The 14,634-nt window shown below is 43.9% G+C and overlaps 1 protein-coding gene across 1 annotated transcript in view; it reads left to right on the top strand.

The window, feature by feature from the left end:
• Positions 1-14,634, top strand: part of znf710b (zinc finger protein 710b) — a 46,400-nt gene that overhangs the window by 27,631 nt on the left and 4,135 nt on the right. Inside the window, exons 3-6 of the mRNA XM_080770559.1 lie at positions 1,434-2,298; positions 2,341-3,086; positions 9,088-9,279; positions 12,659-12,830. Of these exons, the coding sequence (XP_080626685.1) occupies positions 1,476-2,298; positions 2,341-3,086; positions 9,088-9,279; positions 12,659-12,830 (1,933 nt within the window). The 5' untranslated portion in view covers positions 1,434-1,475. The remainder of the gene's footprint in view (positions 1-1,433; positions 2,299-2,340; positions 3,087-9,087; positions 9,280-12,658; positions 12,831-14,634) is intronic.

Raw genomic sequence — 14,634 nt, 5'->3', positions numbered from 1 at the left:
AGCCACACTGGCGTACGGCGGGACATAAATCAGACATCACTCTCTGTCTCATTGTCCCGCACTCTCTCACTGTCTCTCGACAACTGGCACAGACACACACTATGATTGGACAATGAGCTCAACAACGTGATCCCTATTGGATTAGAAAACATTCCTATTGGAGGACTATGCACTCCACTTCAAAGGGTCCTAATGCTCCATCCACCAGAAGATGCCACATTGACACTAACTGGGACGTTTCTTGACATATCGTCGGATAATGTTTTGGCAGACTTGCGATCCGTCAAACAGATTGTCAGCGTCAACAAAGAAAGACTTGTTTTTTTCTATGTATCGTAAATGTTTTCGGCAGAACACCTGATAGCTGCAGAGTTCAAACTTAGCCTAGTTATAGCTTAAATGGCTTTTCAAGGTTCAAGGTTTCTTTATTTTGTCTCCCAAGGGAGAAATTTGTCTTGGACCCCAAGGACCCGCCCTGCAGCATACAGATACAATACAAGACAACAAAGGGACACAGTGACCCTTACAACATTAAAAAACCACACACCAACATACCTAGTGCGAAAGAGGAAGAACCACTTACAGACATTAAAATGGGGTGCATTTTGCATCCCAAAACGCAGTTTAGAGTTGAGGGACGCAATAAAACAACGACCTCTGCATCCACGGGATGCACTACTGTACTACTGTACTGTTTTTTTATTCTAGTTTATTTTGCTAGCTTTAGTTATAATAATAATTTCTTCTTCTGTTTTCTACATGAATATAACCACATTATAACCATATAAAATGAAATGGGAGTTAAATGCTGCAATTTCTAAAAATGGCAAAATATGACTCCTATAACGTCGTTGAAGTGGGACTCATAAAATGTCCCTGGGACTCATCTAAGAGACCATCCCTGCATCCCGGGACTCATTACATTGAAAACCTATTTACATCACTGCATTTAAGCTAAGCCGGAATGACATTTGTGATGATTTGATTGGCTGAGCATGGAATGTGATGCATGATGATGAGAGCGCACTTAAAGGAAAACGCTCGCTCATCTCAAGTTGACAGTCTGTGCGGATTCAGGCGTATGCTGGGTGCAGATTCAGGGAATACAGTACGTCTAGAAAGAGAATAAAATCCTCACTCTCAGTAATAGTAATAGTAGAGTCTGAAGATCCACAGCAGCAGTCAAACCAGACAGACGCGTTTTGGCGTGCAGGCCTTTGTCAGTGTCGGAATTACTGATGATAAGAGAGCCCCTCACATCAAATGAGTGTGATTTATTTTTAAATAGCAGAAGCAATGCAAAAACCTTAGTGCCCTTGTATTGAGACGCTGACATGATTTATTGCCGCGTCGTGATTATTGATTATTTATTTATTTTATTATAATTATTGATTATTTTCCATTGAGTGTGTGTCCTGTGCTCTGTGTTGCAGGAGGAGGCGAGCCGGCGCCTGGGTAGATGTGAGCCCAAGGTAATGGCCAGGCTGGTGGACGCAGGCACACAGACAGATCCCGTGGTCGTGCTGTCCTTGGCCCAGGCCGCCGTGCTAGGTCTTATCTCCCAGAATGAGGTGTTTGGCGCCACCATCGCACCCAACGGATTCTACACCGGCGAGCCCAAAGAGTCCCCCGCGCCACCAGTAGACGGAGTGGACTACGAGTACGCCGACCAGCTCATCGGAGCCAACGGAGACTACCTGGGCGACAACCTGGGCGAGGACGGCGGACAGATGCAGCCCAGTTGCAGCCAGCGCCGCTGGCAGCAGGGTCCCCCGCCGCACCCCGACGGCAAGATGGCGGTCCACCCGGACCGCCACGGGGGCGACGGACCCTCGTCACACATTAAAGGCGAGGGCGCCAACCCTGGCATGACGTCGTGCGGCCACATGCTGAACACCTTGGCCACCAGAGGGAGTTTGGTCCCAGTGGACCCCGCCGCTCTGCGAGGCTCCACCAAGAGCTGCTCCGAGTGCGACCGGAACACGTCCAGTCAGCAGCACGGACACCCCCCTCCCCCCTCGGGGGGCCACCGGGGGGTACAGGCACAGCAGCACCGCGGCATGGGGGGCGGAGGCCACGGGGGGCGCGGGGGGGGTAGGGGCAGGGAGGAGGAGGCGGAGCAACAGCACCCGGGCATGATGAAGGCCTCCAGCCAGCAGGAGGAGGCCATCAGCAGCTACTTCCAGACCAGCGAGGTGGGAGGCTATGACTCCGGGGAGATGGGGATGGGCGGAGAGTACGAAGACAGCGGACAGGGCATGATGTGGGCCGACGGCAGCGGGGGAGGGGGAGGGGCGGGCACGGGGGGAGGAGGAGGAGGAGGAGGGGCTGTGGCGGGAGGGGGAGGAGGGGCGGTGTCGGCAGGGGCAGGCGGGCCTCATCAGCCCCACCCCCAGCACCCGCAGCACCAGCCCCCGCGGCGGCACGGCGGGCGGCGCGTGGACCGCCTGGACATCAACATCCAGATCGACGAGTCGTACTGCGTGGACGTGGGCGACGGCCTGAAGCGCTGGAAGTGCCGCATGTGCGACAAGTCGTACACGTCCAAGTACAACCTGGTCACGCACATCCTGGGCCACAACGGCATCAAGCCGCACGCCTGCCCGCACTGCGGCAAGCTGTTCAAGCAGCCCAGCCACCTGCAGACCCACCTGCTCACCCACCAGGGCACGCGGCCCCACAAGTGCACCGTGTGCAAGAAGGGCTTCACGCAGACCAGCCACCTGAAGCGGCACATGCTGCAGCACACCGACGTCAAGCCCTACAGCTGCCGCTTCTGCCGCCGCGGCTTCGCCTACCCCAGCGAGCTGCGGGCGCACGAGGCCAAGCACGAGCGCGGCCGCTGCCACGTGTGCTCGCAGTGCGGCATGGAGTTCCCCACGTACGCCCACCTGAAGCGGCACCAGACCAGCCACCAGGGGCCACACACCTTCCAGTGCACCGAGTGCAACAAGTCGTTCGCCTACCGCAGCCAGCTGCAGAACCACCTGCTGAAGCACCAGACGCCGCGGCCGTACACCTGCTCCCAGTGCGGCCTGGAGTTCGTTCAGCTGCACCACCTGCGGCAGCACTCGCTCACCCATAAGGTACTGACCCCGCCGAACCCGGACACCTCGCCTACCGCTCCCACCATCCAGACTCCACCCAGACTGCCGTAGTCACAGAACACACTACCATTACCGCACCATAAACTGTAAATATCAATGTCTAATGTCACATCCATTTTTTTTGTTTTTTTGTCGTGTAAAAACCAAACAAACAAAAGACAGAATGAGTCAATAGTGGAGAGCGAGAGACAGATGTTAAAAAGCGAGGCACTTGTCGGGACGCCAGAGGAGGCTAGGACACATTCTCTGTCCTCGGTTCATCTTCTGTCCTTCACCCTCTGAGCTGTGAGTGAAGCAGGCAGGTAAGAGCAACCTCTGCCCTGGCAGCCAACCATCCTCCACGCTGCGTCCTTAAAGGAGCACTTCACTCTTCGTATAATTGGTCCCCACTAATGCTCATTAAGATGGCACCATGTCTGTGTCTCAGAGGTGGGCTGTGGACAGTTCAGAAACCTCGTTGATTTCAAACGTATTTTTGAGGGTCACTGTCCAGCTTTTAGTGTGTGTGTAGACACAAACTTTGTCCTAACACAAACATTAAATGCCATTGATAATGAGTGGCCAGTTTTGAGTGTTACACTAATGATTGGCCAGAATGAGATGATGTATGACGATAAGAGCACTCCTCACTTCACACGGGTGTGATTTTATTCAGTAAGAGATAGTCTGTAGTTTCTATTAGGTTGGAATCCCCATTGATGATGTCATTAAAGTAAGGTTTCTGAACTGTCCACAGTGCACTTCTGAGACACAGAGCGAGCAGTCAGAAATGGTGCAATATTACGGGGCCGTTCACTCACACCAAGCACTTTAACTATAAAGAATAGAGATATAGTTTTAATAATCAAGCGGATGGCAGAGCCCATACCAATGGGTGAAGTGCTCCTTTATAAGAATACTTCACCCCCAAAATTAGCGTGCACCCATATTTTGGCGTACGCCGCTTTGATAAATGAGGGCCATAGAGTCTGGAACTACACCTCCCTAAATCCGAGTAATCTGTTGTCATTTCCAAACAGATTTCCAACAAATTTCCACAAAAATATTTTTTTAAATATTTTTTTTATTTCCATTTCTGCTAAGCAGCAAGCTATATATTCTTAGATGATTTGAATTTATATTAGGATACCGGTACATTTGCGCGACGAAAAGGAAGTGGGGAGGAGGCTTCACTTCCCCTTGTATTGTACTCCTGATCAGAGCTTCCGTGCTCCAGTCTGTATGACGGATCACGGAACCCATTGAAAATTGGGAGAGGCAACAGTCTGGCAACGCGAGACCACTCCAATCTACAGTAAAACAAACTACACACCAGAAAACCGGCACTCTTGCCTTTGCTGTCCACAACCTGGGAAACGGACAAGTCTGAAGTCTCGGCTTCCGTTTGTTTCGAGTCACGATGCATATGAATCTCATTTTGACTGTGCCCTTATGCAGCCAGCCATGTTCTCAATTACCTTCTGCAGTTTGTAACCTGAAGTGGAAAACAAACTTCAAAATCAGCCTATACGTTGTTCATCGCCATTTAACAACAGCAAAACCATATCAAAATCTGTTTATAAACTCTCACACAACTCTTACAGTATCTTCCAAGTGTAATGTATCCAGTCATATCCTCAGTACTTCCCATACACTGCATTTACTCTCCTCAGTACTTAAAAAAAGCATTTTCTATCAAACTTTACTATGTAAAGCTTTTTACTAAGTTAAAGCCATATATTCTGCTAGTAATTATTGCTATATTATAGAGAGTCTCCCTGTCTCTCCAGTTCTTTAATGCACAGAAAATACATTTTCAGGTGGCACATTAATTTTATCCATTCAGAATAAAGGGATTATTATAGTGTGCCAGTTCCAATTTTGTCTGCTGTATGATTTTGTTTTGTCACTTCCAGTTGAACTTGTTTAACATGCATCCTGTATAAACTCATTCTACTGATATGATTAGATTAAATTCTTCTTTTTATTAAAGAGCTGGAGTGATGGGGAGACCCCTGTTATACTCTCTATAGCAACTATTACTATCAGAATATAGTTATTAACACTTATTTTAACAAACACAGGTTGACACAGACTGGCTTCAAGACACTTGGACAATACTGTGAGAATTGTTTTGGAGTTTACAAACTGATTTCTGACATAGTTTTGCTCCCTATTCTCATCAATATAGGGGGCCAGGATTCATCATTCACCATAAAGGAATGCGACACAAACAATCTCCGACGTATTCAAAGCTTTGTGTGGGAGGTAATGGACAATAACAATTCAGGGGTGAAGTATTCCTTTAAGCCTTAGTTGTGTGCTGAGAAATAGCAGATCTACAAGCTCACTCGTAGATCTGCTATTTTTGGGTTGCGTTTTCCTCTTGGATCGATCGTACTGGAGACGAGATGTCTTACATGGCATTAAGATGAGATATTACAGCTAATGACAATAATTAACACAATAGCATGATTATATACTATACACTTTTGATCTCAGTCCGTTGAGTCACAGTGAATATGTCCTCCCTCAGAACCCAGCCTCTAATCTGATCACATTGAATATGTCCTCCCTCAGAACCCAGCCTCTAATCTGATCACAGTGAATATGTCCTCCCTCAGAACCCAGCCTCTAATCTGATCACAGTGAATATGTCCTCCCTCAGAACCCAGCCTCTAATCTGATCACAGTGAATATGTCCTCCCTCAGAACCCAGCCTCTAATCTGATCACAGTGAATATGTCCTCCCTCAGAACCCAGCCTCTAATCTGATCACAGTGAATATGTCCTCCCTCAGAACCCAGCCTCTAATCTGATCACAGTGAATATGTCCTCCCTCAGAACCCAGCCTCTAATCTCATCACAATTTGGCGGCACACCATTGACGGTGAATTGGAGACAGACTTAACATACCGGTACATAAAATGTGATTGTGTGTGAGCTTTTGCTTCCAAATGAGGAAATTTAGTAGCCGCTGAATGTGGCCAAATTCACGCAAAATCACTCACTGGGTATATTGTCTCCTATTGATGACATCATCAAGGGAGTCCCCCAGGGTTCTATACTTGGCCTGCTCCTTATTTCCCTCTGCACTCAATCAAAACATGTCTTGTGAGCTTCTAGATCTGCCAATATCACAGAATATTTACAGTTGCTTACAGTTGCATACAGTAGGTATCAGTAAATGTCCTGCTATATCTGATGGAATTTGGGTAGTAAAGCTTGAACCAGCTAACCCCTTGCATCATGTAGAATTTGTAGTATGACAAATAGCAGATCTACAAGATAGCAAGGTGTCACATCTTGTAGATTGACAGTTTTGAAACATTTTGACAATGTTAGCTATTATTATTATTATTAAACAACTTATAAAGACATTCCCAAAATAGGCATGGCATGTTGAATGTGCTTGAACATTGTACAACAGTCAGCAAGCTGAGAACATTCTGCTTTGTAGCATCCAATCACTGCTCCCTCTACTGGCTGACCTAGGAACAGACATGTGTAGTGCAGACAGTGTGTGGGATAGCGATCTGACAGCCTCGTCTGGCTGTGTATTAAACCTGTCTGTAAAAGTGACCTGTAATTCAAACCACTCATATATGTCTCACTCACACCGTTTTAATTGGTGTAGCTTCTTGGTGTATGACTTCTAGACTGTGAGCTAAACATAAAACGATATGGTCCTTTTTAGTATACATTTAACATGAAATTAATAATATTTTACTTTAATTGATTCATAGACCAAATACTACCTAAAACATTAGAATGCTAGTCCTTTTGAACCCTGTCGCTCTTTATATAATTGAACTAATTGAATTGTTCAACAATATGAACTACTGCAATTTCCAAATCGAGGATGCAATTACTAGTGTCCAGTAGAAGAGAAAGGCCCTTTTTCAGGCATATTTCCTAAAATTGCTGCCATGTTGTTTTTATATGGTCATATAAACGAGGGAATACGTCAGTATATGGATATTTTAATTATGTGTGCATGAACATTTGTCAGCTGGCTCTTTAAACACCAGCCAATAGACTGGAAGCCATTGTTGGTCTTGTGCACTGGCCCAATGCCCGTTTCTATGACAACGGTATCAAAACTTCTGTAGCACACATGGCAAAATGTTCCAGGCCAGTGCTTCTCAAACTTTGTCATGTCAAAGGACCTCCAACTTAATATTTATTTGGCTGTGGAGCACCATCTGAAAATATGTTGTGCCACTGCCAGGGGACCCCATACAAGATTTGTGTTGTTAAAATGTTGCACTTGTCTATGTCTACTTTGAAGATTCTTTGAAAATTACTGTGCAGCCAATTGTATGCCAATTGATTCCTCCCCACACAAATGTTTTGAGTTGTCACTGCTGTTGTATCCTACTGACTCACCTGCCAGTGAGGAGCCACCACCGGGAGGACATAGGCATTTCGCCTGTTCCTCCCATCCAACAAGTCCCAGCCCGTAGGAGTACATGCAATGACCAATATCACCCACCCCAGAATACGGGCCAATATGTACGCATAAACACCCGACACCATGGTGGTTTTGAACCCACAACCTCCGTGGTGATGGGCAAGGACTTAACCACTGTGCCACCCGAGCCTGATTAAACTGATTTTGATGCTATTCAAACTAGTTTTGCTGGGAACTTTGCTGGGAATTGGTATCCTGACCTGAAAATGTATATTCTGTTTACTAAAGAGCTGGAGAGACGGGGAGACCCCTGTTACTGAACACTCGAGTCTAGTGTCTCAAAGATTACTATGGGAATAAATGGCTATAACACTTACCGGAGAAACAGAAAACCCTCAATTCCATACTGCTCAGTGACACTGCATAGAATAAAATAGTAAGATGAGGAAATACTCATGGAAAACAATAACATCTGAAATGAAGATGATACAGTCAACCACACCATTAAGTGCGTCTACTCAAATATGATATGATAATGAATCATATAGTACTTTATTGTCAGTTTGCACTGAAATTTGTCTTGCAGCCCAGCGGCCTTGTATGCAACACATATACACACATTTGACATAACACAAAACCAGAAATAAAAATACAGTTACATACATAGAGACATAAGGGCACAGAGCGATGTCCACAGCTCAGTCTAGTCCTGGCCAAAAACCTGATTTAGCCTCAAAGTCGTCTGATGGACAAAAGATTTCTTCATTCTGACATTATTGTATGCTGGAACACCATATCTCCTTCCTGAAGGCAGCAACCTATACTCTCCATACAAAACATGGCTAGTAGAGGTGATATTCCTGGCTAACCTTAGGATGCTGTTATCATACGTGGATGTATAGTCTCTCTGAAGTGGTTGTCCAACAATCTTTGAACAAATGTTTAGTTGTTGCTGCATTTGTGACTTTAAGGCTACAGAGAAACATCCATACCAGGTGGTAATACAGTACTCATAATAACAAGTGAAAAACAAAAGAAGAATCCATCTACTAGCCCCAAAGGATCATAAACGGCGAAGGAAATAGATTCCTTGCTTTGTTTTCTTACACTGATTAAATCTGATCTTTCCACGACAGGAGATGAACATACCTGGTTAATCTGTTCAATAACAGACGAGATGCAGCAAACCTTCAAATTGTCTCTTTGTTTTTCAAGAAGTACCTGATTCTCTCAAGGTGAAGTGTACTAGTCATTTCATTTAGCCAATGTTTAAATGCAGGAGCCTCCTTTTTCTAGTGTGTCAATTTTTTTAAAATTTTGCTGTGATCAGACCATGAGAGGAGTTGTTTCTGTGCTCTCGTCAACATAGGAATGGAGTCTGACAAACCCACAATAATTAGTACAGGATCAATGGGGTCAATGTGAATATTCAAAATATCAGAGAATGTCTCAAATATCTTAATCCAATATCTCTATCCGAGGGCAAAGCTGTGAAGAAGATTTTCCACTTTTTCCGTAAGGTACCACTTACAACACATTTAACATGACCTGTAACCCACTCAATGTCATTGTTTTTGTGCTCCACAGGGGATGAAAGGCCACAAGTGTGACGTGTGTTCTCGTGAGTTCACGCTGTCGGCCAACCTGAAGAGACACATGCTGATCCACAACAGCATCCGTCCCTTCCAGTGTCACGTGTGTTTTAAGAGCTTCATCCAGAAGCAGACCCTCAAGACGCACATGATCGTCCACCTGCCCGTTAAACCCTTCAAATGCAAGGTGAGCGTCAACATTAACCCATTCTGACCTGAGATCAGATTCTAAAAATGTCTTCTACATCCTGACAGTTTTCTGAAAAAGCTATGTTTCTATGTCAGCGACACTCGGTGGCGCACTATGAGCTTGTAGATCTGCTATTTTTCAATAGCTAAAGCATAACATAATGCTAACACCAAAGGGGTTCATGCCCAAAATGGGTTAAGATGCTAGCTAGCCGCATACATTGTATTGAATATTGCAGGATATTCTCTCTCAAAATAGTCTGTGGCTGAGTCCCCTCAGCCTCTATAAACATTTCTTAGACTGAACACAGAAACAAAAAGTAACTGTTTGCTCAATCTTGTATTTAAGTTCAAATCTCTAGATATTCTATTTTATTTCTTTATGCCAGATTTAGCTACTCCTACTGCTGCAAAGTGCTAATCAGTAGCCACTTATCCGGGGCTCTGCTCATCAGACTCTGTCTGACCATTTCTTTTTGTTTTTTTGATTGTGTGAACAGTGAACACTGATTGTGTTTGCTCACTGTGAACATTCCCTACTGTTTGCATTGTTCATTATTTATTTTATTTTATTAATTTAGTTTATTAAAACTAGATTGCCCAGTGGTAAAATACCTGCCCACCACGGCGGAGTCTAGGGGTTGGAATCCCGGCTTTGTCGAGCATCATTCTATATACAAACACAATCGGCCCGTGTTAGGGGAAGGGAAGCCAGGCTGCCAGAGTGATATTGGTTGGGGCTTGGGGGCTCCACTGTCTCCACTAAACAGTAGGATACAACAGCAGTGAGATCACACAGAAATGTGGGGCGGAGGAATGCATTGCAGTCTTCTTTTTTGCAAAAGCTTAATTTTTGTTTTTTTAATAGTTTTTGTGTTTGTAATATGTGGTTTTGTCAGGAAAATAGCTAAACTAGCAGATCTACAAATTCACAACTTTATTCCAGGCAACAATTTTTTTTTGGCAATTCTAGTTTTCATTATTCTGTTAGTTGTAGTTGACTATAATAACCCTGCCGCTTAGTAGAGGCAGTCTGTGTCCAAACGCTTCGCTCAACTAGACCAGTGCTTCTCAAACATTTTCATGTGTGTCTTCACTTACACAAATATTTATTGAAGAAATAACGTTTTGGTCAACTGACATTCATCAGGTAGCTGCTGTGCCTGATGGTCAGTTGACATTCATCAGGTAGCTGCTGTGCCTGATGGTCAGTTGACCAAAACGTTATTTCTTCAATAAATATTTGTGTAAATGAAGACGTGTGCAGGACGACTTCTTTTGATCTTTTGTGTTTTTATTTTACCTTTATTTATTCAGGTGAAGTCCCATTGAGATACAAGATCTCTTTTACGAGGGAGCCCTGTTTAGGGTAGCAGCAGTACAAAAACATGTACAAACATTTACACAAAAACCTTTAAAATAAGAGTGCAACAGAGTAACAAGGCAAAAAGAATAATGGCACCACTAGAAGCATTAACCCATTTTGGGCGGGAACCCCTTTTGGTGTTTTAAACGTTATGTTATAATTTAGCTATTGAAAAATAGCAGATCTACAAGCTCGGTGCTACGAGCTTGTAGGTCTGCTATTTTTGACTATCACTGACATAGAAACATGAGGTATTTCAGAAAACTGTCAGGATTTAGAAGATTTTGTTTTTTATTTCGACGTCAGGCCGTCGGGGTTAAAAAAGAAAGAAGGATCAAGTCCTCCGGCTTCAGATCTGTCTGCAATTGATTAAAAGCTGCAACGGCAGTGTACATGAAGGCTTGTTTGGCAAGTTTAGTTTGAGCTTTATGGACAGTAAGTACCCGGTAACAATGAGTTTCTTGAACTGTAGTTACTGGATTGTGTTTGTAATATCCCACCCAATCCTGGCAAACAAGGTAGAATGGAGAGTGAGAGACTGGCAGCCTGTGACAACCCTGAGAGCACATTGTATCTAACCAGTGAAAGCATTATGGCACTGAGTGGCATGCATGTACGGTAAATCAGATCACTATACTCCAAAAAGGGAAAGAATCTAGCCTCAATCGGTTTTCTCTTGGCGACAAAGGAAAAGCACAATTTATTTCTAAAATAAAATCCTTTTTTTTAAATCCAATTTTTTAATATGACATTGGAATGTTAAATTGTCATCAATTAAAATTCCCCCCAAAGTACATGCTTTTACTGTGAGACTACTTATTCTTCAATTTGACTGCCCTACAAGGTTACTATGCCAGAAGGACAAGCCGATGTCTTCTTGCAATTGGAGAACAACATCAGTTTCTTCTTTGGGGGCATTCAGCATAAAGACGAATGCCACAAAGACATTGTCTGTTCTCTCCTACGCACCTGCAGAAGGTCTTTATTTACTATGCCAAGGCCTTCCAAGACCACGGACCCCCATTTGAAAATAAATGTATTTTGTGCCAGGGACCCCGTAAGAAAAGACTGTTGTTAGATTAGATTCAATACATAGATCTACATCTGTCTATAGTACTATAGAGTCGGTACTAGAGACGTGCCTGCCTGCGTGCGCATGTGCGTGTGTGTGAAATTAGTTGCAAAGATGCCATTAGCACTTGATATGATTGAAAATCACAACCCTGTTGATCTGATTCTTTGATTTCGGGCAATTTAACCTCAATTAAACTTAATTACACTCTGGAAAGTTATCCATCTAGGCCACAGAATGCGGAATAATAAAATGTGCTAATGGAAGAAGCTCTGGCATTGGTTACAAGATGTGACCCATCCCACAACTAATGTTTGGCATTGGTAACTTTTCTGTGTACTTTCAGGATTAAAAATGAACATGATTTAACTTGTACAGACGTTCTGATGTATACAGTCCACAGGACGGAAGTCGTACTTTCTCTTGCGACATGTTATCGTTACGCTGGCGCCAAGTATTGATATTCTATTAAAACACTACAGTATATTACTGATTCTCCCGGTGTGAAACTCTTTGGTGGGACGGCAGGGGGTGTGCAATGACCAATGCAACACTGCATAACAGACATTCCCTAGTCGTGAATAATCAAAGTCTATGACACATTCTTTTCATACATTTTCTTGTGCATTCATATCCAGATAGAAGATGGGCCGGACCGCTAGGCCGGCCCGGGTCATATTCTAGGTTTTTGAAGGTGTTGTGTGCAGTAAGTACAGTATGTGTGTCACTTTATTTATCCACGTTAGTGCTGCACAATAATCAAAATATGAATAAAAGATTGTGATCGAGATTCAGACACCTATGCGATCTCAATTCCTAAAGAAGCGTGCAGAACTAGTTGAAGAATCGTGTGAGAATTGTGATCTCAATTCTTGTGGAGGAAAATTGAGACAATTGAGCAAGAATCGTGCATCACTGATCCACATTTGTTTTTTCCAGGTATGCGGCAAGTCTTTCAACAGAATGTACAACCTCCTGGGTCACATGCACCTCCATGCTGGTAGTAAACCCTTCAAGTGTCCCTACTGCACCAGTAAGTTCAACCTGAAGGGCAACCTCAGCCGACACATGAAGGTCAAACATGGAATGGAGGTCTCGCCTGATGGACAAGGTAAGACCTGCCGCTCTCCTCTGCTTGTTACGTGCTTGTCTAGCTGTTAAGGGCTAACCACACCAAGCAATACAACAGTAATCATTTAAAAATGGGTCCACGTCACAACCATAACAACGATATAGTTATAGTGATTGGTGTGGTCCTTTATGCCTGATTTTACTTTTGGTTTGTGCGATTCGACACATGAGCTTGTAGATCAACTACAGTATGTCCGGTGTGCAACTTAGTGTAAGGGTTTGGTCACACATTCACAACGCCAGCGAGTGGCGCGCTACGAGCTTGTAGGTCTGCTATTTTTGAAAAATCGAAGAACGACTGACATAGAAACATAGCTTTTTCAGAAAACTGTCAGGATGTAGAAGACATTTTTAGAATCTGATCTCAGGTCAATTGGTGAGGGGTGCGTTAAGGTTTGGGAGAGGGTTATGGTCAGGTTTAGGTGTGCTGCCCCGTGGGAAGTTAGGGTTTAGTTAGTGTTTGAGATAGGTTGTCGTTATCGGACCAATGGTATGTCTAACCAAAAGCATGCACCCGCCGTCACACCACATGCCATCGCATCACGTAGACTGACATGCTACAGTAATATCACAAGAGCACATGCCAGCAGTTGCACTCTGGTTTCACTCATTTTCAGAATTGTGGGTATTTATTCTAATAAACATTGACATTTTGCCATCTCCCCTGTTACAGTATGTTCTTGTTAAATGTCTTGTCGTGTGTACCACCATGAAGTAAATGATGCATGTCACAGCGCTGACCGTGGAGGTGCCTCAGTGATGCTGCATTGATTTTTACAATGAATTAATGTTTCCAGTAAACATTAGGCTAATACTTTCTAGCTCTGGCATGTACAGACAAAACAGTATATTACTGCTAGGATGTTTAACGAAGCCTCTTTCAAACATTGATCATTTGGAAAGTTTCCTAATGATTATTGATTTGTATTGGCAAAAATACAGATGGCGCCCTACATCTTCATATTGTTTTGTTGTCATTTTTTCAACAATCGTACAGTATATGTTGGTCAACTACATTTTTTTTAAACTTCTGAGCCTTTATTGATTGTGTCACACAGTGGAGATTGCCAGGAAACGGGGAGAGAGAGCAGGGGTGTGATATTAAGCAAAATGATGGTCCACCCGGCCTGGGAATTGAACCGGGGACTCGATTCAATCCAGTCATTTTGAGAGTAACAAGGGTCTCCCCAACTATCCAGCTCTTTAGTAAACAGGACATTGAGTTTCAGGTCAGGATACTAACATCCAATCACGAGAGAAGGCATACAGGACACAGGATAAACAAGTGAAATTATAAGTTATGAAACAAAAGCAAAGGGCAGTCAGACAAAATTGGAACTGGAAGTTGGACAAATGATCTTTGTGGAGTTCTCTCTCCTGATGAGGTGTTTTCTGCCAGAGAGATGAGGAGACTCCTGTTACAGAACAAACTACTAGGTCTAAAGCAATGACTGCTATTGGAAATATCGGATAGAGTTCTCAGTTCCAGCCCGGATCCGACCCGGTCTGATAATGTATGCTAATTGGTCGGGCCGGGCCATATACTGTAGCATACTATATCTACAACCTATAACAAACAAGTGTGCGCCCTTTGTTGCTAAAGAGGGATAACAAGATAGGGAGAACAGAACAGAGGAATATTTGTTTTGTTTTTTGTGTGTTTTTTGTTCTTCACCAACTGCCAGTAAGAAGAGTGATGCTGTGGGCTACTTCCAAGTAGATGATCTGTAGAAAATCTGCGTTGACTAGTCATATCATTGTGAGTTTTCTTTCTGAAATCCCAC

This window comes from Protomyctophum bolini, assembly GCF_963924005.1.
Source record: "Protomyctophum bolini genome assembly, chromosome: 1".
Classification (NCBI taxonomy): domain Eukaryota; kingdom Metazoa; phylum Chordata; class Actinopteri; order Myctophiformes; family Myctophidae; genus Protomyctophum; species Protomyctophum bolini.
Note: the sequence above shows the minus strand (reverse complement) of the source record. Positions and strands in the feature narration are given on the sequence as shown.